At 40.5% G+C, this 23,305-nt stretch overlaps 1 protein-coding gene across 15 annotated transcripts in view; it reads left to right on the forward strand.

The window, feature by feature from the left end:
- ARHGEF28 (Rho guanine nucleotide exchange factor 28) overlaps positions 1-9,557 on the forward strand; it is a 109,284-nt gene extending 99,727 nt beyond the window's left edge. For all 15 annotated transcript variants that reach the window (XM_079329969.1, XM_079329979.1, XM_079329977.1 and 12 more), the window contains one exon: positions 9,396-9,557. In XM_079329969.1, coding sequence (XP_079186095.1) covers positions 9,396-9,401 — 6 coding nt within the window. In that variant the 3' untranslated portion in view covers positions 9,402-9,557. The remainder of the gene's footprint in view (positions 1-9,395) is intronic.
- Positions 9,558-23,305: the final 13,748 nt, after the last annotated feature.

Below are 23,305 nucleotides of genomic sequence, written 5' to 3' on the forward strand. Positions count from 1 at the left end.
AAAAGTCCAATCTCGAACTGGATCATAAATGATAAAAATATGTACAATTTTTCTGTATTTGTTCAGGGTCTGTTGAAGAAGAATCAAACCCATATACTTTAAAAGTCATTAAATATATTCCATGATAAAGAATACATGACAGACAGGGAAAGCAGGGCATTTGGCAAGGATTTTTTTTTTGTCTTTATTAATTGAACTTGAAAATTGAAGGCTAATTGTTGCTGACAGAACTGCAGGGAAGCTGTCTTCTGTGCAGAGCAACTTGACATTAAAGCACAGTGCCACTGTGGAGGGGATGAAGGTCTGAGGAAGGCTCCTGCATTAAACATTAATTTAGAGCTGAAAGTGAAAATTATATGAACAGGTGTTTTAAAACTTGTAGTAAAGGTGGTGTAGAAGGAGGAGGTGATGAATTTGGGCTTAAGGGTAAGAGCAGTGCTGCTCATACAAGGGAGAAGTGGGAGCAGAAGTGAGGAAAGTGGATCCAAGTGCTCTCCATGCACTCACAGAAAGCACTTAGTTGTAGGGATATACACACATGCTTATTTGATAATTGTGGGGGTTTATGGCTTTGATGTACAATTTTTCCTTTACCTTTTATGCAAACTGTTTTCACAGTAGTTACATTTTCACAGAGTTTTTGGTGAAAAGTTAAAAAGGGCACTAATTTCAAAATAATCAATTACACTAAACTTACAATGCAAAATTTGGGAAATTTGCAACTTTCCAGTTTTTTCTTGATTATTTCCAAGGACTCCAAGAAGAAAACATGAGCATGTATACCTCCTGCCGAAAACGGATAAAAATGACTGTAATAATACTCAATACACAATCAAAAATTAGTGAATGTTTCCCTCAGTTTTGAGCTTGGGAAAGAACAATGTCTCTGTGACTATGAGATAAGAGGCTTCTCTCAGATATTCACTCTTGTACTAATGCCCGTATTTTTTCTGTATTAATCAACAACCGCAGCTTCTATTAAAGGTTAAGATTAGCATGTAATTGATTTGAAGCAGATGTGTTGCCTGATTTTTTTTCTTGAGCAGCAATTCCATATATTGAGTTAGTGTTCTTCTGCTGGTCTCTCTGAGTTTTGATCTCATCAGCTTTTATGAGAAAGAAGTGGTGGATCTGGTCTGTTGTTGGGAAATTGCCCTATAAAACCAAAGTGCTTAGGAAGAGACCTCAGTTTTTTATAAATTACCTCCCCGTTTTGGCTTTTGTAACAGAGATGTGCCCTTCTGCTACTCAAGAGAATATTTGCTAAAGTCCAGAGCACACTTCTTTATGTTGCACCTGAAAGACTGGCCAAATGCTGGGAACTGAACTGATTTTTTGCCAAGGTCTTTGATATCATGTTTATTTCAAAGTGAAAGAAAACCCCAACAAAACAACCCACAAACAAAGAGAGTCCATGAAATATGAGGCACAGCTAATCAACACACTAGCATCTGTCTGTGGTAACAGCTCAGAAGAAGAGTTTTGATGTGTAAATGTCCCCTTTTGTTTCAAAGGGAATGACTTCATGTTCCAGAGACTGTTTTTTCAGGGTTAATGTTAGCTGTTTCTCTTTTTTTTTTTTTTTTTTTTTTTTTCTGGAGGGAGGGAGATAAAGCCTCACTGCAGTGTTTTATTTTCAGGGTTCGAATTGGGACAGTGGGTGAGGGAAGTGTGGGGATGTGCTGCCTGGCAGCAGAAAGGACAGCTGGTTCATTGTCCCTTGAGTCCTTGGAAGTGCTGTTTGGGTCTGTGACTTTATGGGGTTTCTTTTTCTCCATCAAACATTCCAGCAGGAGTGTTCTTTACTGATGGCAGTTTGTTTTGACTTCAGCCTGCTGGCCAAATGACTTCAGCAGATGATGGGCTAGGAGGAAAGGGTTGCAGCCCTCTTTGTTCACACCCGCACTAGACACCTGAAAGAAGAGCCTGTGGGGGTTTCCCATGTCTCCCCCACTGCTGTCTCTGGGCAGGGGGGTTGCTGTGCCCCTGGAGAGGTGCTCTGTGTGTGTGTGCTGCTGCCCCTGGAGAGGTGCTCTGTGTGGGTGTGCTGCTGCCCTGGGTGGGGCAGTGGCCCCGCGGCGGCGGCTGGTCACGTTCCTTATGATCCTGTGTAGGAAGAGTGTTCTTGGGGTTTTATGGTTCTTTCCTCTTGATCATTTGAGTGCAGCTGTGTTTAATGAGCTGGAAAAGAAGTAGGTCAATAAAACATGTGTTCATTGTTAGCAGAATACCTGTTGGACCACGTGTTTGTCTGTAATTGACCATCTAAAGCTTCAAAGCTAGCACAAAGACAGTTTAATGGGGAATTCATACTTAAATAAATTAATATTAAGCAGAAGCAGACAGCTGTCAGGCAGTCAGCTCTGCCAAGGTGAGACTGTGGGTATTTAATGCACAGACAAATTATGATTTCAATTCAGACCTATTTTTAAGTCTGTCTTATTGATATGCATTAGAAAAACAGCCTGCCAAAAATAGCTTAAAACCCATGTGTTTTAAAAACCAATACAACTGATAACATAGCCATGTAACTAGGTTAAAATTTTAATCAACGCAATCATTTTTAATCAGCATGCTATGAATATGCATGCTGGTGTCAAAGTGACACTGTCAGTATCTGAACTTGAGTTAGTTTTAAAATCTTTTCTTTGGTAAATCCCAGTGTTAGAAATAGTATGTTTATTAGGCCTTAATAAAAGGAAAATGACTGCATCATCATATTACTCCAAAACCTGGAGTATGAATTGGAACTTTATGATAAATGCCATTTCAGTGGAATAAATGTGTATTTTGTGTTTCTTGTGACAAGAATTAGGTCCAAATTGTCTATACCAAACTTCTCTGAAGACTTACAAGGTAAAACCAGAAAACAGAACCTCATTGTTTTACCAAAGATGGCAGCTGCACAAAGAGCAGAAACATGCAGAATAGTGGCAATCCCAGTAATTTTACCATGATTAAAAATCCAGTAGAGTTATGTTATGAGGTATAGACTTTATTCATCATAGACTTTGAATTCCTTCTCTTCTCTGTCTTGTAACAAAAAATCCACCAAAAGCTGCTAAAACTAATTAATGTAAGGTCTCTTTTGAAATAACTCCTCATCTGCTTTTTGTGTAAAGATCTCTTATTTATGAAGGTGGTTGTTTGCCTAAGAAATGCAGCGGCTGCTTTTTCACGGGGTTGGGCTGGTCAAAAGTAAATAACTGCATTACAATTCCCAGACCAAATTTCTTGCCTTACTCAATCAGCTGGGAAACGGATTAGGCTCCTCTTTCCTTAGTAGCTTTTGGAAAAATACTTTTTCCCGGTGTTTTTTTTTTGAGACCCAATAGCAAATTCAGTTCCTGCTATGAAATCAGCTTTATTGAGGTGTGAAGGGCCTGACTTGTTGATGGTGTGTGGGTCTCAACTATCAGTGAAACTGATGGGAATTTTCCTCAAATTTTCAAGGCTTACATATGACTTTTCTATAGCAAGTGTTCTGTTCTGAAGTGGTAGCAGCAGCATCTTGGTTGTTCTAGGGTGATGCCCTGGTGTTCCAGGTGCCCACACCATTGCATGATGCTCCCTTTCTTTCACCAACTGTAAACAATTGAACCTGCAGTATGGAAAATCCACTGCAATTGGTGAAAGTCTTAGTAGGCCTTAAAAAAAAGCAATCAAAACTTGTCATGGTGCCTATCTTGGTGAGGAAAGGGAGAGAGGCTGTGGTGCTTGGAGTTCCCTGGGGAATTGGCTAATGAATCTGCATGGAAACCACTGGGAGCATCATTAGAGACAAAGAGGTGCCGTGGGATTTGCCAGTGGGTTTTTCAGTGGAGCCCATGGGAGTTAGGCTGCCGTTTGCTGTTGAACTGTGATGGCAAATGAGAGCCTGTTACCCTTGAATTCCTTTGAATATCCCAGACCCGGGAGACTTAGCACTGGTTTTTAGGTGTCTGCTTGTGTTTTGCATTATGCATGAGTGCCAGTGTGGGGGATTAAGTAGAGCAGCTCTGCCATTTCAAATAGCAGTGGCCTGAAGCTGATGTGTCAGCTGTCAGTCCAAATGAACTTGGTATCAGTTGTTTAAAGTACATGTAAAACTGAAACCTAACTCTATTTATTATTTCAGAAGGTTAGTGCTTTTGTGAGTCTTCAACATATTTGTTGCTAAAAGTGGCATAAATTGCTCTTCATCTTATGCAGCTTTATTTTGTAAAGAAGGTTGATGTGACAGATCTCAGGCAGTCACAGCAAGGTAATTGTCTGCTCCTTGCCCCATCTTTCTTTTTTTTTTAAATTTTTTTTTCGTTATCTTTTTTTTTTTTTTTTTTTTTTTTTTTTTTTTTTTTTCTCTGTTCTTCCTTTTTAGAAAGTACTGAGAAGTAGAAAAGTATCCAGCCTGGTCTGACCTCAGAGCTAACCCAGCTTTGAAGAAGAGTTTGAATCTGAGGCCCTCTGAGATCACTTCCAACTTCAGTTATCCTGTGATGCTGTGAAACCAGGGTCAGAGCTGAAGGAGGAACACTAAAGGCTTTCTATTCAAAACACAGAGACCTAAGAGGTTTTTTGCCTGGAGTGTTTCTTAGTGCCTTGGTTCTCCTGTCCTTCCCATAATCTTCACTGTGGGCACTCCAGCCTTAACATCAAGAGCTCTGATCCTGAGGGAGAGAGGGGAGGGGTGAAGGGGGTGAAGGAGAAAATCTGTGGCATTTATTTGATGTGGAAGTGCTTACATCCTATGACAACAGACAGGAGGTGAGAGTCAGTGTGACTAATGAGTTGTTTACTTGGCTTTTGCATCCCCCACCCCCCCAGGTACATGGGCTGTTTGTTTTTGTATGTATTGATTTCAGATTCCTGCAGATACCATTCCTTTGTCCTTCACCTTGTCAGCAGTTTGTGAGATACTACTAATCCTGTCTCTTAGTGCTGTGAAAAAGGCAGGGTAGTTAGGATGCAGAATGCTACTTTTTTTCCCCATCTAACAGTACCATGTTTTCAGCCAGGAACTGTCCAGCGTTTGGACCCAGACCCTGCTTGGAAAACTGAGGTCCCCTTATAAAGTCCTTTGAGAAGTGATCCTACAAACGACAGGCCATCTGCCATTGCTGTTACTGAGGTGAACTAAAACAGTATGGAAAGAGTAGAGTGCCTCTCTGCAGTTCCCTGATGCTTGTCCTCATGGTACCAGACCAAAACTCAAGGAAAACGGGGAAAAGATTGAATTTGTTTTTAGTGTTGAATTTGACAGTGTCTGTGTGAATGAGACAATTTGTGATTGGATCCATAATTTGCTAAAAACAGCTTCTAACTCCTTTTGCAAAAATTTTGCTGAGAATGCCTGGGGTTTCTTTATTTAATGAAATTATCTCAGCTGAGATTAAAAGGAGTAAAAGCTATACTTTAGGAGTATTTAACACTGAGGTGTGGCACAGGCTACAGGTCCCCAAAAGGCTGAAATGCTGTCACAGATTGCCTAATATTAGGTCACCAGCCTCAAGCATGCCCTTTTTTGCCTTGGGAGTTTGACCAGCCCAACTTTGAAGGAGTGGATTTCTCTGGTCTGCTGTTTGCTTTTACCTGGGGTATCCATGATGCAGCTCCAGATCTGGCTTGTTCTTAGGAAAGAGTTACCTGGAATACTGAGGAGAAATATGCTTTTAGTAAGTGAGAAACAGGTAAAGGGTGTTTCAGTTTGCATATAAATTCTGCATATAAGGAGGGTCCAGGGTGCAAAGAGATACTGGCAGCTCTTGGCCAGTGCAGAAGTGGGAAGGAGCAGAAAGCTGTGTCTAGAGTAGATTGTGGAAGGATCTGAGCTACAGCTCAGTTTTGTTAGATCTTAGGAAATAGTCAGGGGAGTATTCTCTGGGTTTATCTAACTATGAAAGAAAAGCAGTGCAAATGAGCCAGCGGATGGTTGTGGCCAGGTACAGTCCTTTTGTTTGTCCTTTCTGCGAGGGTGTGGGAGCAGGGCAGCAGGCAGAGCCCAGCCTGGGCAGGAGGGTGTGGGCAGGGGCCATACCCAGCTTTTGCTGGGTGCTGGTGCTGTGGGTGCTGGTCTGGTGGGTGTTCTGTTGAGCCTAACACAGCCTGCCAGAGAGAGCATCTGCAGCTTGGAGGGGAACAGAAAAAAAAGGATAACTAAATGCTGAATTTAAACAAAGGGGATAGCACAGAGCTCATTTTATGGCTGATGTTGACAGGTGAATTACAATCACATTGAAGGAAGCTCAGAAAAGGCCAATGGTCTGTACTTACCTGACTCTTGGTCCACAGTGGATTCTGATGTTTGCCTCAGTGCAACAGAGAATGGGTCTGGAGAGGGGCTGGGGAGCTCCCATGGGTGTCCCAGCTGCCAGGGGAGCATGGGAGAGCTTGGATGTCTTGGCTTTCTGGTATCAGCCCCTTTGCCTTGCTGTCTGCACAAATAACTACTTTTCTTTTTAATTTTTATTAAGCATCCTCAGTTCTCAGAGTTCTTTAGTAGACAGCAGCTGATGTTTTCAAGTCTGGTTTCAGAAATTTCATTCCTTTTTTTTCGAAGAGCATTTCAAGAGGAAGAGTTCTCCCACTTTTCTCCTTCTAGGTGACAAGGGGGACTCAGTTTCCCTGTGCTGGGGAAGCTTCTTGGCTGCTGTCACTGCTCTACATTGTAAGAACCAAGGATGACTGGAAGTTCAGCCCAATTTTCCCCACTCTCCCTTCACCTGAAACTGTTACTGCTATTTCTAGCACTGCTTCCACTCTTGACATGCATCTGCTCTCGGGGCACATCACGCTGCTGCCTGTGATACCAGCTGTCCTCCTGGCTCAGCTGCTTCCAGCATGGCACAGGGCAGAGCCCAGCAGCCACCCTCCCTGATGGCAGGCTGGGTGTGCTGGCCTTGGGGACACATTGTGCTTCTATTAGTCTGCACTGAGTGCCACCTGAAGTGCATCCAAAACCAGCCCCTTCCCTCTTCAGTTAAATTAAGCACAACCTTTCCAGCCTGAAGCCAGTCACTGCCCCAGTAGCAGCTGTGCTTTTACCTCTTGGGTGCTTTCCTGCTGTTTGGGTTTTCCAGGTGCAACATATTCAGAAAAAAAAAAAAAAAAGAAAAAAAAAGAAAAGCAGATATGCTAGCAAGAAATAATTTATTTATTTTGATAGTGACAGGATCTGATTTATTTTTGCAGAATGCTGACAGTTTCCATGCTGAGCTCTGATGCTTATAGTTGTAGCAGTTAATGAGAAATGGTTTGGAAACAGCTACTGTTTTAATTGGTGAAGCAATTACTAGTTTAGTTTTGATGGTGGAAAATAACTTCATGTAAGGTGTTTTTCTTTCTTTTCTATGTATCTTCAAATTTGTAATTAGGCTTCTCAAATTATGTACTTTATAAACTTTGGAAACAGATCTTTCAAATAAGTGTTGACTCACTGGTATTCTTATGCACATAACTTGGTTAATGTGAATACACTCACAGGACTTAAAAGGAATATTAATGTAGGTAAAATTACCCCAAAATGCACGTGTTTAGAAGTTGAAGAACTTCTCTTTTTAATAAATAAACAAACCGAATGCATCCAGTTTTAATAAAGACAGACATACATATTTTTTCTTTCTTCTGTGGGCTGAAAATTGCAATCTTTCTAATATGACCATCAAAAAGAAATGAATACAGACACCATCTTCAAAACATGAGGACTGTTTGACTAAGTCAGGGAGTCAAGTCCTGCTGTGTTACGTATTGCAGATAACTCACTTGTAGTCAAGACTTACTCTAGATTGTCATCAAGACTAAAGCTTAATCCAGAATGAAACAGTAAAAGAAAGACAATTGAAGACTAATTTTTGTAACATTCTTTGTCATCCCACTATGACTAAGCTTGTTTATAAATACCTTGTGCCTGCCATTGACCTGCAGTCTTGGCAGCAAGAATAAGATGCATGTGGCTTATGCCTAGAGCTGCAGCCCCAAAGCCTGTTTGCTCCCCCAGCTGTGTGAATATCAAAGAGGAGAAGATGCTGAAGGCAGAGGCTGTGATATGATGTGTTCCCACATGCCCATTGCATAATCATCCCACACTGCTCCACACCCCATGCCAGGGAGCAGCCTGAGAGCCTAGGCTTTTCAGGCTGCCAGCAAACTCATTTTGCCTTGAACTCCTGCCTCAGTGAACAGGACTGATGAAAGTCACATATATTTGAGGAATGCCAAATGTGGGCAGGTGTCATTATGAATTGCCACCAGTTAAGTGACATGGTGTGCAAAAACCCAAATAGATCCTTCATAATAGATTTCTGTTGCACATGCATGTGAGAGGTCGGGACCAGAGCTAGCATGAAATGTCTCTTCAGCTCTGCATGAATGATGAAGGCTCAAGGAACCCCTGTTCTTAGTTTGCATGCTTCTGGCATGCTGTATGAGGAGTTCCAAACTCTTTCTTTCTTCAGAGTCCTTTTTTGAGAGAGAAAATGTAGTAGATGTAATAGAATGATGTTCCTGATGTACTAGAAGAGTTGGTCAGGCTAAGATTACATTGAATAGAATTGCAGCATATCCATTACAGATCCTTTTCATCCCTATGTATGAGGATACACATTCTTTGTTATGCAGCTTATTTTTATGGTAAAGTTGCTTTGAAGAAATACAGGTGTAGAAAAGCCAACTACTGAGATGCAGTTCCTGAGGCCCCAAAGTGCTACAGAATGCTGACTAGGGATAAAACCCAACTGTAGTTGTGTTGTTTTGTTTTTTTAAGCTATACGTGGAAGTGTTCATTGTGCAATGCTGGGAAACAAGTACCTGATTCTCTGCATTTATGGGAGAAAATTGGAAAGATAACAAGATCCATGTGAAATAATGTTCTAGTGTTTGGATGCAAGTGTTTCTCTCCATGTCAAACCAAAAGGATCAAGACAGAATAGAGTAGGTAGTTTGTGCAAATAAACACACTTGGTAGAAAAAGCTGAATGCAAGTGCCAGCCATGTCGACTTTTAACTTTGCTCACTTAATTCTTCTGAATCCATGAAAGGAAGGCTTACAAATAGAATTTTGTGTAATGATGGAAACTGTATTAATGTCACAACTGTCTTATTACTAACAAAGGTACTGATTATATGCTGTGTGTTTCCCTCCAGCTCAATCCTAACCTCATTTATGTCTTTCCATTCTTGTTTGTCTGTTTAGTAAAGTAAGGCTACACATTTATTATTATTATTATTTGAATGGATTTCACTAGCTTTGGGTATACCTCTTCCCAGGCTGTGGTATAATTTGTTCTAGAGTCGTGTTTTTCTTTCTAGACAAATGCAGCAAACTAGAAAATGATGCTAATGAAAATGCCAGAATTTGTTCTTTTTGATGGCTTGGGCATGGCAGAAAATGCATTGTCACATGTCCTTCTCTTGTGTTACAGATCTGAATGCATCACAGACCCAGGGTCCCCAGAAAAGCATTCCAAACCAGGGATCCATCCAGTCACCACAGGTGGATGAACTGCAGCTGAACCACCAGACTGAGAGCCTGCAGAACGCAGAAAATGGAGCCAGAGTAGAGGAAAAGATTGTTTGCCTCTGATAACTTGTTTTCTAATCTCAATAACACTTTGGAAAGATAACTGTGTTTGCTTTTCTAAATTTCTGTAGACGTTCTCTGTAGGACCATCTGGCTTTAAGGCTAGTATTTAATAGTAAATGCAAAATTTTCCCCGTGATAAATATAACAAATAAGTTATTTTGAAGCCCTTCCTGTATAATCTTTAATTTATAACATGATCTCAAATGCTTTGTAAGAAGCAATGAGTAGCAGAGGAAACAACATTTTGAAATTGTAAAGATACCACCAAGGACTGTGAAAGCTAGTGTTGATTTTCTTGAGTCCTATTTTTACAAGGATGAGCTAAGAAAGATGCGTCTGCTACTTGAGATTTCAGAGGTTGTATCAGTAACCTTCTAACAGTTGTGATATAACATGAGAAGACAGCAGTGTAAGAATGATGGCTCTAGTCTGTGCTGAAATGTGCTATATACCCTTAGCTGTTGGGTAATTTTCCTTATCTACTAGCTCAGGAACTGCTCAGAAGGGGATTTTTTTAATGATCTGAGCATAATTGCATAATTTTAAGTGTTTTCTCGTGTCCCAAAGCCTATTATAATTTTGATACTACTGCCAGTTTTTGTGCGGAGATGCACTAAATCAGTTATTGTATTATAACTGTTCCTCATTTCAGTAAGTGTCCTTACACATTAAAATTTACCAGATGAAACCATCTCACTGGTCAGAAGGAAAAAAGGGGGATAAATAGTAGGCTTCAGTTAACAGAACTCTTCTGAAACTGCACTGCTTTCCTGTGTAGAAGTCAGATAGCTTTCTGCTTTCAGATTCACGGGGTTCTCTGTGTGTTAGGCAGTAAGAAACCTGCTTTGTGCCTTTTTGTGCCTTTTTGTCTTTCTGAAAACTTTGTACACTTCTGTCAAACTGAATAAATGTTCTGTGCACTTCTGCAAAATTGTAACTTTGATTCATTGTGAGATCCTCCATAGACAGGAGAGTAAACAAGAGGGGGAAAAAAAGTGTCCAGACCTTGTTTGCACTGAGCTCTGCTGCAGATGTCTATTCCTGGTCCAGTGTTGCCAAAACTGTGTATTTCAGCTGGGAAAACCAAGGATGTGCCTATTGCTGCTTAGCATGGCTGATGGCAGAGGTGCAGCAGGAATGCAGCTGCACAGCTCCTGAATCAGGACTGCCTCACATCTGCCCAGCTCAAGGAGCAGAGGAGCACAGGATTGCTCCCACCCATTGGTCTGGGAAGCTCCAGGTGACAGTGGTTTCCATCTCACCCTAAGCTTTGTGTTGTGCAATCTCTTTTGCAGGGCACTGAGTTTTAGATGTGTGCATTTGCCAGCAAGGATTTCCTGACTGAGAAGGATTCTCTTCCAGGGACCTGGGTGCTACAGGGAATAGCCTAAAGCAGAGCTTTCTGAGCTGCATGTTGCTGGACTCCAGAGTAGTTGTTCAGCTGGTATAGTGGGCAAGGAACTGAGCACCTGGTGTGATGAGCAGGATGTGATTCTCAGCTCTATTAACTAATGTGCAAATGTCATCAGGAAAAGACTGGGCACGCAGATGTGGCTTCCAGTGTCTATGTCCAGCCTTCCAGACTCCTGCTAAGCTAAGAGCACTAGAAAAATATGTCTCTTTATAGGAGAGAAGAAAACCCTTTTAGAATTTCTGTAATTGTTTTACCTGTTTTACTTTTCATGATTAGACTAAAATTAAAATGTGGATCCATCTTCTCTTAAGGACTCTGCAGTAAGGACAGAGAGTCAGTGGTGAATTCAGGGTTGCCACCCTGAGCTTTTTGACAAATTTCTAAGTATTTGTCAAATATGAGCCAGACAAATTTCTTGGTATGCTGTATCCCAGGATACATACTTTGCCCAGAGACCCATGGGAAATTGGGAAAAAATGAGCTGTTTTCTCCACAGTTACTCTCTCTGCATTTTATTATGGCTTGGCTGAAACATCTGGTATTGGTTACTGTCAAATCCAAGCTGCTGGATGAATAGCTGCTGTCCCAGCTTGGTGTGGGAATTCCCACATAAGTGTCTTGCCACCAGGAGGGGAAGAGCCAATACTGCTTCTCTCATCAGTTTTAATGGAGGGGCTGGGAGCTGGAAATCGGCTGGCCCAGACTTCAGCTGTTGTGCAAATGCTTTAAGTCCCTTAAAATCAGGCAGCATCTTATTTTGGTCACCTGTGTTTACAGTAAAACTTCTGGCATTTCAGAAAGGCGAAGGCAGGAAACAGGTGGCCTCTAGATTTAGGTATTTTAATTGTAGAAAATGTTTAAAGTATAGGCCAGTATGGTCTCCTCAGGTGCTCTTTATAGCAAGATGAATTATGCACCCTGAACTCTGTCCATTATTTGGGCGTTTCTTAATACTTAGCAGAATTTAAACACAGCCCCAGTGAGACTCAGCTCTTTTAGCAATCTGTATTTTCAGTTATTGTCAGGCATGTGTTAATGCTGCATTTTCTTCTCTAATTAGAAAAATATATTCAGAAATTCTCTTCACCTTTTTTACATTATTTTGAAGCTGGCTTGTTCACAAAACCTGTTGTTTTTCACTCATCACGTATATTTTGTTTTCTTTTTGCTGTGCTTCTCAAAGCATCTTGCCTCTGAAAGCTCAGAATATAAATAGTCATTAATTTCAGTGTTTAAATTAAAGGAGCAGTAGCTATACTACAAATACCCATGGCACCAGGATGAGCTCTCTGTTTGTTTTTCCTTATTATCAATTTTTTTCTCCATCTTTTAACAAAGAAGGGATTTTCTTGTGGTAATGCCTTCACTTTTCCAGCCTTTTCTCCTTAATGTTGTATGCTGGTAAAGTTGTCATATCAAGCAACTTTAAAAGACTTTTAAGGGAAACTTGCAACAAATCTTTTCTTCAGCAAGTCTATAGTAAAGGTAGAAAAGAAATTAATGAAGAGCTTTAGCTTACAGGGTACCGGATCCAGACTATTGCATTTGTGCATTTGGTCATTTGTAGAATGAGGCCAAAATGGAGCAAATTCTTCACTTGGATGCTGTTTGAGTATTAAGTTAAACAATGCACTTAGCTGCATTTCTAAGAGATTCTTCACAAAGATCACCCATGTCATTTTCAAATTACTAAGTTAAATACAGATTAGGCTATCAGCAAAACTCCCTGAAGTTTGTTTACTGAAATGGTTGAAAAAAACGTATGCTAATGTTCCATGTAAAGAACACAAATCATTTTACTTAGAGAGCCCTGTTAGCTGCATTAATTTATAGGCCACCCACTTAGTTAAAAACAGTCAGTAAGATTTTTTTGCTGCATTTTAATTAAGTAGGTGCCAATTTTATAAAGTGCCATATTGCTGTTAAAAACATCTTTGCAATGTGATGATATTCATTCAAAGAAAAAGAGATTGTGCTGTGGTAAGTAATGTGCAGCTTGCTCAGGCTGAGTTTTGAAAGTGATGAGACAGTTTTCCTTGTGCATTTGATGACAAAATGGGGAAATAGTGTGGTTGTTTGGATACCTTCTAATGAATATTCTCTTTGACAAGAATTCTAACCCCAAATCCTTCCTATCCAAAACCTGCACTGTGCCCTTTCTATTACAGAACTAGAAACAGGGCAGGCTGTGGAGCATTACTGAAACAGGTTGGATATCTGCTTTTACAGAATTGTGGAACTACAGTGGATTTTTTCCATTTTTACAAGGCAACTAATCTATTTGTTGTTTTCTCATCCCTAGTGGAGATTTCTATGTAGAAGCATTGCAGATGTAGCTATGAGTATTCCTGATAAGCTTAGTCATAAGGACAGCTACATGTTAGCCTCCAAAAAGATTTTTCTGTCTTGCTGCAAAATAGTGAGATAGGTCTGTAGGATGGTCTGAATTCAATGGCTCGAATTTTGCACAAAGATTCCCTTTGACAGGCTGATGTCAAAAGTGTTTCATTTCTTCAATATAAAAGAAAACCCTCAAAGGATAACCTTTGAGGGATTATTCTGAAGTGAGGCTGGCATTATTATATAAAGTGTTCTCATCAATGCAGCCCTTTGCTCTGAAAAAGTGCATCAGACAATAATCTGCTAGGCTGCCATGAGGAGCTCATCAAAGGCTACATGGATTGCAGAAGAACTTGCAAGGGTTTTGTGGGCTGTGGAGGAGAAATGATCCAGGTATCTCACCTGGGAATGTCAGTATTTTTCCCTGACATGCAGAGCAGTGTTGGAAGTGGCTCTTTTCAGATCAATGGTTGGCTCCCAGATTCCCAGAGAGCTGTTTTTTGTTTCATGGATCATTTGTGCTGAAGTTTCTTCCTCTTCTCCTCACTCCATGTCAGGCCCAAATCAGGATGTTGCCACCTCTTAAATGGCAATGTTCTGTCACAGGGAGTTTAACATTCTGAGTTTAACTCTTGAAATTCCCTGCATGGAGACCAGGAGAGTAGAAAAGAAGCATAAAAAAGCTGCTCTGAGTGTAGAAAAGGCAGGAAGAGTGTCCACTCTAATTAGATGTTTCAAAGGTTTTTCATGGAATGAGCTTTTTTTATTCAGAGAAAAAAGGTCTATTTATCGCATTACTTATTGAATGACTGATAATTTGACAACAGTTAGATGCCACATTTTTTTAATTCCAGTGCCATAGAGAGCAAGAACCCTATATGTATGAAAGGAACAGTGAAGGATGTAAGTTCAAACAAAGAATTTAGCCTGTGAAGGTTTAACAGACCCAAGGGAAATTTCTTATCAGATTTCTGTAAAACTGCCAACCCATACTACGAGAGGTATGCTGAGGCATGAGCCTTCCACTCTCCCAGGTTGCCACTGCTAATAACGAAGACTGACATGGATAAACAACTGAAGACAGCTGGCAAAAATCAATGTGAGCCTTTCCATGCAAGTGGACAAACAGGATGTCTGCATTCCCTGCCTACAGCTCATTGAAGATACTCAGGCCAAGCTGTGAATCCACTCGTGCTCCTTTTGAGTAGTGCAGGAAATTGGTGTTGCTCCTGGATAAAGTAAGTACTGTCTCATCTGAAATGAAAACTGTGCCCATTTCCTACAGCACACAGCTGTCCTAGCATTGCTGAGTGAATGCTAAAACAAGCCATTAGAGGTCAGTTCAAGATCCAAAGCAGCCAAGTGGACAAAAGTAACTTTAATGGCACTGACTGAGTATCTCCTTCTTTCGGTCAGTGGAGGGTAACTATCCTTATTGTCTGGGATTCCTCTCCAGCTTTTGATTAAGGAGCAAGTTTTCACAGTGACATACTGGCAGTGAAAAGGAAAACATTAAGAGTGAAATAGCCTCTCTGCTGATGTTGCTTTCCTTCATGAAGTCCCACATGACTGGTCTGATTTTAAACCCGTGTCCAGACACCAGGTAAATGGACAAGGTGGCTCAGACTCTGTAAAATTATCTCCAAGTGCCTGATTCTTGCCAAAACAGCTTGTATCTGAGCTCAGACAGTGAACTCAGGGCAATGACAAGGCTGCAGGTAAAGGAAGGACTTGGAGGATACAAAGCTAAGGTGTGACCTCCTTTGAAGCACAAGTCAAATTAATTATTTACTCTGAGATCTGGCAGTGCTCCATAGATGTCCTAGGAACAGAAAAAGCTGGCACAGAGCTGTATCTGTAAGATTCCCTTCCTTCTTCCAGATGGTTTGAAAATGCTATCCTACCATAGAAATTATGTTCTTACCTCAGCTGACCTTCATTTGATATTTACACAGACTACAGCTGTGCAAAATGTCTGGACTCTAATTCATGAGCCTGTAGGAAATCCTATTGCTGTGGAAGATGTCTTAAATACATTAGACTTCCTTCCAACTGATGCCAAGGCTTTCTGGAGGAAGATTTATCATTATAATTTTCCTTAATGTTCTCAATAAATATCTACAGCTCCAGACTAGAGGGTGTGGTTGGTATTTTTCCATGTCTGGCAGTGCAGAACTTGTTACCATGAAGTGAAACTCAAGGGTATAGGAGGCAAAGTGTGCTTGTGGCTGATCCATGGATGGTGAGTGGGTGATTCCCTCAGAAACTACAGATGCCTGTTAGTGTTCCAGGTAAGCTACAAGGATATTCCTCTGGATGGCCCCTAAGAGGAATGCTGTGTGCTGAGGGTTCCAGCTCCGGGGTTTGTACATGGATATCATCAGTCCAATGGTGCTGGCAGTTTGGCAATCCAGGACAGCAGACCTGGCTATGGGACCAAGCCATTTGGTGCCACTGAAGCTGATGCCTGGAAGCAGGGCTGCATGTTCAGTCCAGCTTTGCAGCAGAGTGGTGGGGCCTGGTCCAGCCTTTGCATGGCTCAGGTCACTCTCCTGCCTGGCTCTCATCTCTTCAGTGCCTCTCCTGGAGCTGGATGGCTGTGTGCAGGCTGTGAGACCTGGCCTGCAGCCTTGGGAAACCTCTCTTGGAATATCAAATAAATGCTGAGCACTGAGGGATATTTCGCAGAAAGTAATTATTGACAGAAGGTAGGGTGCATCGGCTGTTTTACTGGAAATCATGATTTGCACAGCAGAAGTTCAATTTCTAATCCTGACTCCAGATATTCTCATTTAATTTACAGCATAATCCTTCAAAAGGATCAGGATAACAATTTTCAAGGACAAGATATGGAACCACTAAAAGGTGAGGAAGAAGCTTTAGTTTATTGGTAAATGGTTGTTTACTTCTGCTTGTCCTACAAGCAGGACTGTCCTGGAGTCTCATGAACTAAAAACCCCATGAAATGGCATATTTTCAACATACTTCTCAAGGACACTGATCATGTGTAACAGCATGGTTTGCAGACACCAAACTCAAAATATTCTTCTTACTGGGAAACTTAAAGTTCAGAACACCTGGATTATTGAAATTCACTAGAATGCAGTTTTCCCATCTATAATTTCAATTAATGAAAGTCAACTATGCTCACCACTTAATTTCACAATTGCCTTCTGATAAGCAGAAACATTTCCCTAAACATTGGTCAGATGTTTCCAACCTATTATTTCTGCCACTGCCATCAACACTTCTGGCATAATTATAGAACTGGGCCTGGACACAAAAGAGGTGTAGACCTGGATCCCAGCTTGACAGACTCAGAGAGAGTAGTGCTTCATTTCCACACAAGGTTACATTATGAATTGTCAGACAACGTGGTAGGAACTCAAAAATAGAAAAAAGCAGCACAAGCAATAGTGGAAATTTCTTCTTTTGTACCGCATTCAGGCAGTCACTGACAAAAACACCTGTATTGGTATTCTGTGAAATTTCATTGTTATACCAATATTGCCTTATATTTTCATTAGGAATTTTGTTAATGTGTGTTTAGTGTATAATTAAACTACTGGGTAGCTCTAATGATGAAAGTAAAGCTGAGTAAGATGGACAGGCATATCAAAGTTTTATGGCCAGGTAGCAGAAAGTATTTTCATGGGACAAAAAACCACCGTGGGCAGAGAAGAAGAATGAGATTACATTGTCTAATCTCCTGGTGATAGTCTTGCCTTTCTCTGTCTACTGCTGTGCCATGATTGCCTCCCACAGCACAAAATCAGGATGCTCTGGGTCCTTTGCAGCAAGCATCTGGCCTGGGTTTGACTCCCCAGAGATGTTGGGGTGTGGGGAGCCCACAGATGTGCCCCATGCTGGTGAGGATGGCTTCCCCATGCTGCCAGCAGCCCCTCCACACTAGAGGAGGGATTTTACTCTGAATTGCAGAGAAACTGTACACTACACATATCACACACTCAGCCTCTCATATATTTGGTGCTCTCTTTCATGTTGCCATGCAATAAAAGGCAATTGACAAGAATGTGAAGTACTGCCTTCTAAAAAGCAACATCTCTGTGAAAATTCAAAATGTGTTCAAATCTTTGCAGAGTAACAAGGGTCAAGTATGGTTATAATAATTAACAACATGTGTGTTGTTTAATCTTCAAAGCAAGCTTTACCTTTAGATGTCCATAATTTACTCAGTAAATATTGTTTCTCTTACTTCAAAAGGAAGCAATAATTAGATTATGCCTGGACTCAGATTAAGATTTAATTTGTGCATAGTTTCAGACCAACATAGTTGTCTGCATACAATAGCAAAATAATTCTTTTTAACTCTGTATGCTGTCAGTGTTTACCCAGAGGAAAGATATGGCAGTGTAAGAGATGCCAACACTCAGAGTTTTTCCAAGCCATCATTCCCTCCATCCACTTGTCACTCATGCACAGTCACAGACTAAAGATGCCTGCTCCTGCCTCCTTCCCATCCACTGTTTTATCAAAATCCCTACTTGGGTCAATTGTCATGAGGTCTTTTTTGGAGGTTTTTGCTGTTTGTTTGGTTTGTTGGTTGTGCTTTTTTAGTGGTTTCTTTGGGCTTTTTTTAAATGCCCTGTTCTGGCCCCACCAAGGCAGCCTGGCCTACGGGCACAGGGGTCTTATGCTGGCCCCTTCCCACAGCTGTCCCTGAGGAAAGGGCTTGCTGGGCATGCATGAAGTGGAAAACAGCTGAGACAGCAGTGCCTCCTGCTTAGAGGCTGGCCAGAGGATTTATCTCAACAGCCTTGCAGTGCTGTGCTGGCTATGGGAAAAGAAGGCTGATGGGCAATGGATTGCAACTGACCTTTGGCCAGCAGGACTTCCCTAGGCAGGGCTGAGACAAGATTTTAATTCCTGGCAGGGAGTCCTGGCACTGTCATGGTGGAGAAATCCAATCCAATGTCTCTCTCCTCATAGCTGGGTACAAAAGAAAACCAAGCATGGGGCCCCTTTCCTGCAGAATAACTGAAATAAGCAGCTCTTCCATTAGCTGGAACAACCTCTTACTCCAGCCTCTATTAACCTCTAAATGATGGGGATCACACCTTGCCAAAACGTGTTTATAGCCTAAGCTGACAAGAGCAGAGGACTAGTGAGATAAGAAATACACCAAAGAAATTCTTATTTGCTACTAATGTTTTCATAATCACCTTTATGATATGAGTTGCAGGTGCAGTACTGCAAAATATTCCTATTCATTTTATGAAGCTTGAATTTTTTTTAAAACATAAAAATGTGGTAATGTACTTCCTTCTACACTTGGAAAAAGAGTGTGTCTGCTTTAATGTGATTTAGCTCAAGTGCTATTATACATTTTAATGAGGTAATGTATGGAGAGGGGTCAAGTAGAGCAAGGACTCATTCTGTTCACAACAGCACTGACACTACTTTGCTGGCACAGGAGTAGTTCTCCAGCCACCATTTGAATAAAATATGGAATGCAAAATGCTCTACTGAATATTCCAAATCAGGGTAGTCTGTTGAGCATTGTTGCCATGGGGACTGTGTGAAGGTTGGATTAATTAAGGCCTGAGCAGATGCTCTGGAGTATGTGGTGTCATTTGTGCTTTCTGCTTGTAATTAACATGCATGTGTGCAGGGTGAGAAACAAGCAAAGAGAGAGATACCTACCTTAATTTGTGTGTGACATAAAATGAATTATTGGTATATGAAAAGTGATACCTCTAAAAATGCAGATTAAAAAAAAAAAAAGAAAAAAAAGAGATAATCAAAATCAGCATCTAGTTGAGTCACTGTGTTTAGTATGAGAATGCCAGAATCAATGATACAAACTTCCCTCTTTGTAACTACAAGATTTAGGAATTCAAAAGAACCACTTAATCTCTGAAATAGATTAAGAGTGTCTTTAATGCTATCCTATAAAGTTAAAATATATCATAGCTTTGAGGGGTGTTTTTATGCATACACAATTTTATGCATGCAAAGAGAGTGGGATAGTTTATCCAAGGAGTGTGTTTGTAAAGTTAGGCTTTCTTTCTGGTTTTCTGGAGTCTGAGCTGCTGAGCTCAAAGGAAGAAGTGAAATAAAAATTCAGATTACTTTCTCTGTGCTCAATAAGCATTTGCTGTTATAGCAGGGCTTGAAATCTTTAAGAAAATGTTAAATCTTCTCTGCTTTGCCTGATGATGAGAGAGTGTTGCCCAGTTCTTTACAAGTGCTTCAGCACATGCCCTGAGCTTCACAGGGAATGTTTTGGGGGTATAAGGGATCACACATAGGAGCAACACCTTCCAAAGAGGGTGGTGGATATGGTGATGGGCACCTACTCTTCCAGACCATTCCTGTTCTCTCTCCACCTTCACACGGGGACTCCAAATTTTTCAAAGCTTCATTCAAAAACAGGAGAGAGGAAAAAATTCTTAACTTATCCCATGAAAAAATACCATATGGACTTTTACTTTTGAACTTTTACAAGTGGGAATACATTACCTCAGAGGAGACACAGTTGTGTCACTACCTGGTGGCACTAGAACCACAGCTGCTAGAAAAAGAAATGCAAAAAGTGCCCACACTGTTTTCTATGAGTATTCAATTGAAAATAAATCAACCTCTCAAAACTGCACACATTTCATACAATGGAAGAAAAGTCATCACAGGTGATGATTCCAGGTGAAATTTTGCAGAAGCTCAACAGCTTTCTGTTTTAGGAGGACAAGTTTCCAGCCTTTAACGATAAGAAGATGGGTTCCTACCATTTCCAGTAGTAAAACAAAATTAAGCATTTTCATCTAAATACATGGAGGGAAAAAGCAAGGATATTAACTTGCTGACTGCTATTAAATTAAATATTTCTGTTTCCAGAAAGAAAATAATTTTGTAGACACTCTTGGCAAACTTCTGTACCTGAACCTGCTACCTATATAACAATCAGGGTCTTGAAATATTTTTTTTTTTTTTAAATAAAATTATTTGTAGTGTAAAACTCTCTAAATTACCTGTGCCTTGGAATGAAAAGTGATGGATGTTTTTCTCTAGATTGTGAGAAAAAATAGTCAGTCTAATGAATGCTGAAGCATGCTTCTTTCCCAGGTGCTCAATCCTCTCTCTCTCTCTCTAATTTGCCTGCTAAATCTGCTGCATTTTCCTCCCCTTTCTTAATGTTTAAGGATTATCTCATATACTCTCTTGGGAAATGTGGCTTGCTTAGGGTTATGGAAGTAATTAGAAAAGATTGAAGCCTGCTTTTTGAATGAGTCTGGATTTATTTCTGTTTTTCTTTTTGCTAATAAGAGGCTTGCTTGTTCTTGCTTTGATTTAGGAAACTTTTTTTTTTTCCCAGAAAGAAAAGTATAGTCTAACCCACAACATGAAAAAATAAATGTTTGCAAGTTAAAAAATCCACAGAAATGGCGGGATGTTTTTGATCACATGAATGTGTTTAAATTAAACATGGACATCCTTTTAAACAGAAAGGACTGGAATAGACTGGAGGTGTTGATTCAGTTACCATGCTACTAAGAAAATAAGGAGATAAATGAGCCATCTAGGAAGAATATCCCCAGATTTGGGATGAAATCCAAGTGAATTTAGTTCAAGTAAATTTACACTTGTCTCTGCCCCAGCTCTGAACCTTGAAGCAAATGAAATCTGTACCCTCTCTGTGAGTACACACAGAAGTGTCTCGACGCATAGAACAGTTCCATCCAGAGTGTGTTTGCCTGCTCCAGGCTTTCCCTGTGTGAATAGTTTCTGAACACACGTATTTAGTCACCATCTACTTGATTTCAGTGACAATTTAGATGTTTTCTCAGTTTTAGGTAAATGTCCAAATAAAATTTTGCCCTGGTCCCTGCTCCTTGACTCTTATGTTGTTGGCCGATCTTACAGATACTTGCCATTTTTTCAGTAAAGAATTATCTTTCCCTTCCATTAGTAATGCACAGTGGGATGCTGGTATGTTTTTATAATATTTTCCAGAAAGCCTTCCTAGAGTTCATCATTAGATCACCCTCACATATTATTCTTCCTTCCTGGCCATCAGATAGTCTGTATTTTCCCTGACATCCTTATTTGTCCGTCTTCCTTAATGAAACAGTAACTGCATGATAATTCTTGAAATTATCTGTATCTGAAGGTCCTTGGAATATACCTGCACCAACCAACCCCTTTAAAAGTATTAGAAGCCTTCAGCTAGGAACTCAGCTGGGAAACCAAATGATTGTAGCTGTGACAATCTCGAGAGCCCTGTGTGCCCTGGCAGGGAGAATGAGCTGTAGTGAGTGCCATACAGCTCTGTCTGCAGTGTTTGTGGTATCCAACTAACTGGCTGAAAAAGGGCTTGAATATTGGCAAGGAATTTTGCATCTTACATGTAAAAAAAGCCCAGGGATGTCTCAGGATTGTTTGGTGCTCAAACTGTTAAGTAGGGCAGGGGCAGGCATTCCTGTTCTGTATTTATGCTTTGATTTCTTTCTCTGGCATTTATTACTAAATTTATGACTGGACTTATCAAGTCTTTTGACATGACTTCTCATGTTACTCCTAAAATCAAAATGAATGGGGTATTTGTCAATAAAGAAAAATTCAAAGCCCTGCATCTGTGATGGAATAATGCTGAACAGCAGCAAAAATCTGAGATCCAGACACAAGGGACCTGGAGATTCATAAAAATATGGGCCCCAGTGGAGTAGCCAATAGGTCAAACAGAGCAATTATTTTGCTCCATTTGATACTTGTGAGGCTATTTTAAGATACTATGTCCAACTATGGGACTCAGCAAAAGAAAGTTCTGGAAACTGGAGCTCAGGAGTCCAGAGAAGGATGCAGTGGGTGCTGTCCAAGAAGAGTCTAGGGTAACCCCAATGGCTTGGTCCATAAACAGAACTGGATTGGGATCTTACTGCTGTCTTCTCCTGCCTAATGGGGAGTAGAGAGGAGGGGGAGCTGAATGTCTCTCTTCCCAGTGGGTGCACAGGAGGCAGAAGATGGGAATAGCAGCAAGGGAAATTCCTACTGTGTTCAAAAGGGAAACTTCCCCAGGTGGAGAACTTGTGCTAAAACAGCTTGTACAGAGAGGTGGTGCCATCTCTACCTCTAGACATTATCAAAATGTCTGTAGCCAAGATCCTGCAGCAGGACTTAACCTGGAGTTAGCCATACTTTGAGAGGGAGATTGGATCTCTGCTTCTAGAGAACTCCTTCCACTAAGATTACACCCTGATTTTCTGGGAGTTGCTATTAAATTTTATCTGTCCCATGTACAATCATACCAAAGTTTTACTGTCTGTATTACTGCATTACAACCTTAAGGTTCCATTTTAGGTTTTTACCACCTCCCTAACTCTGATTCTGATTTAGAAGGCATTTAACTTACATTTACTAGTGTGGTCAGGTAAGATTTTACTCTCATTTCAAATTACATCCTCTGCAATTACACAGAATTATTTTCTATCAATACAATTCTAGTGGCCACCATTCTTCTCCCTGGATTTTATTAGGCACACACTGGTCTCTGAAGGGGACAATATGTAACTCTTTTTACCTTAAATATAATGCCAAAATGAAGATTTACTTCTCTGGATGATTTACTTGGTTTCACCTTGAATTTTGCTGATCTTCTGAGGGCAGTAGATTTGGGGGATGGACTGTAATATTTTCTCTTAAGATATCCTTTTTGGACTCAAGAACACAAGCCTTGGCTTCACATGCTATCTAGAAATAATACCTAAGGCAACCAAGGATCTGTAACATGATAAACATCAGTTTACATTTTTTCACAGAATAAAACCTTAGCTAACATAGACTTTGCTGTTGAAAACCTGTGATCTTAATAGGTATTTTTGCATAACAGCTATAGTATATACCCAAAGCAATTTGTGTCTCCTTTTTATCATTTAAATCCTACTAATTATTTTCAAAACAGAATGTTGAATTTCGAGTTCTTTCACTTGCACCAACATGTAGTTTGAGGTTATGTAGGGTTTTCTTTAAGCTTTTTAAGA

This window comes from Erithacus rubecula (assembly GCF_903797595.1).
Source record: "Erithacus rubecula genome assembly, chromosome: Z".
Taxonomy (NCBI): Eukaryota; Metazoa; Chordata; class Aves; order Passeriformes; family Muscicapidae; genus Erithacus; species Erithacus rubecula.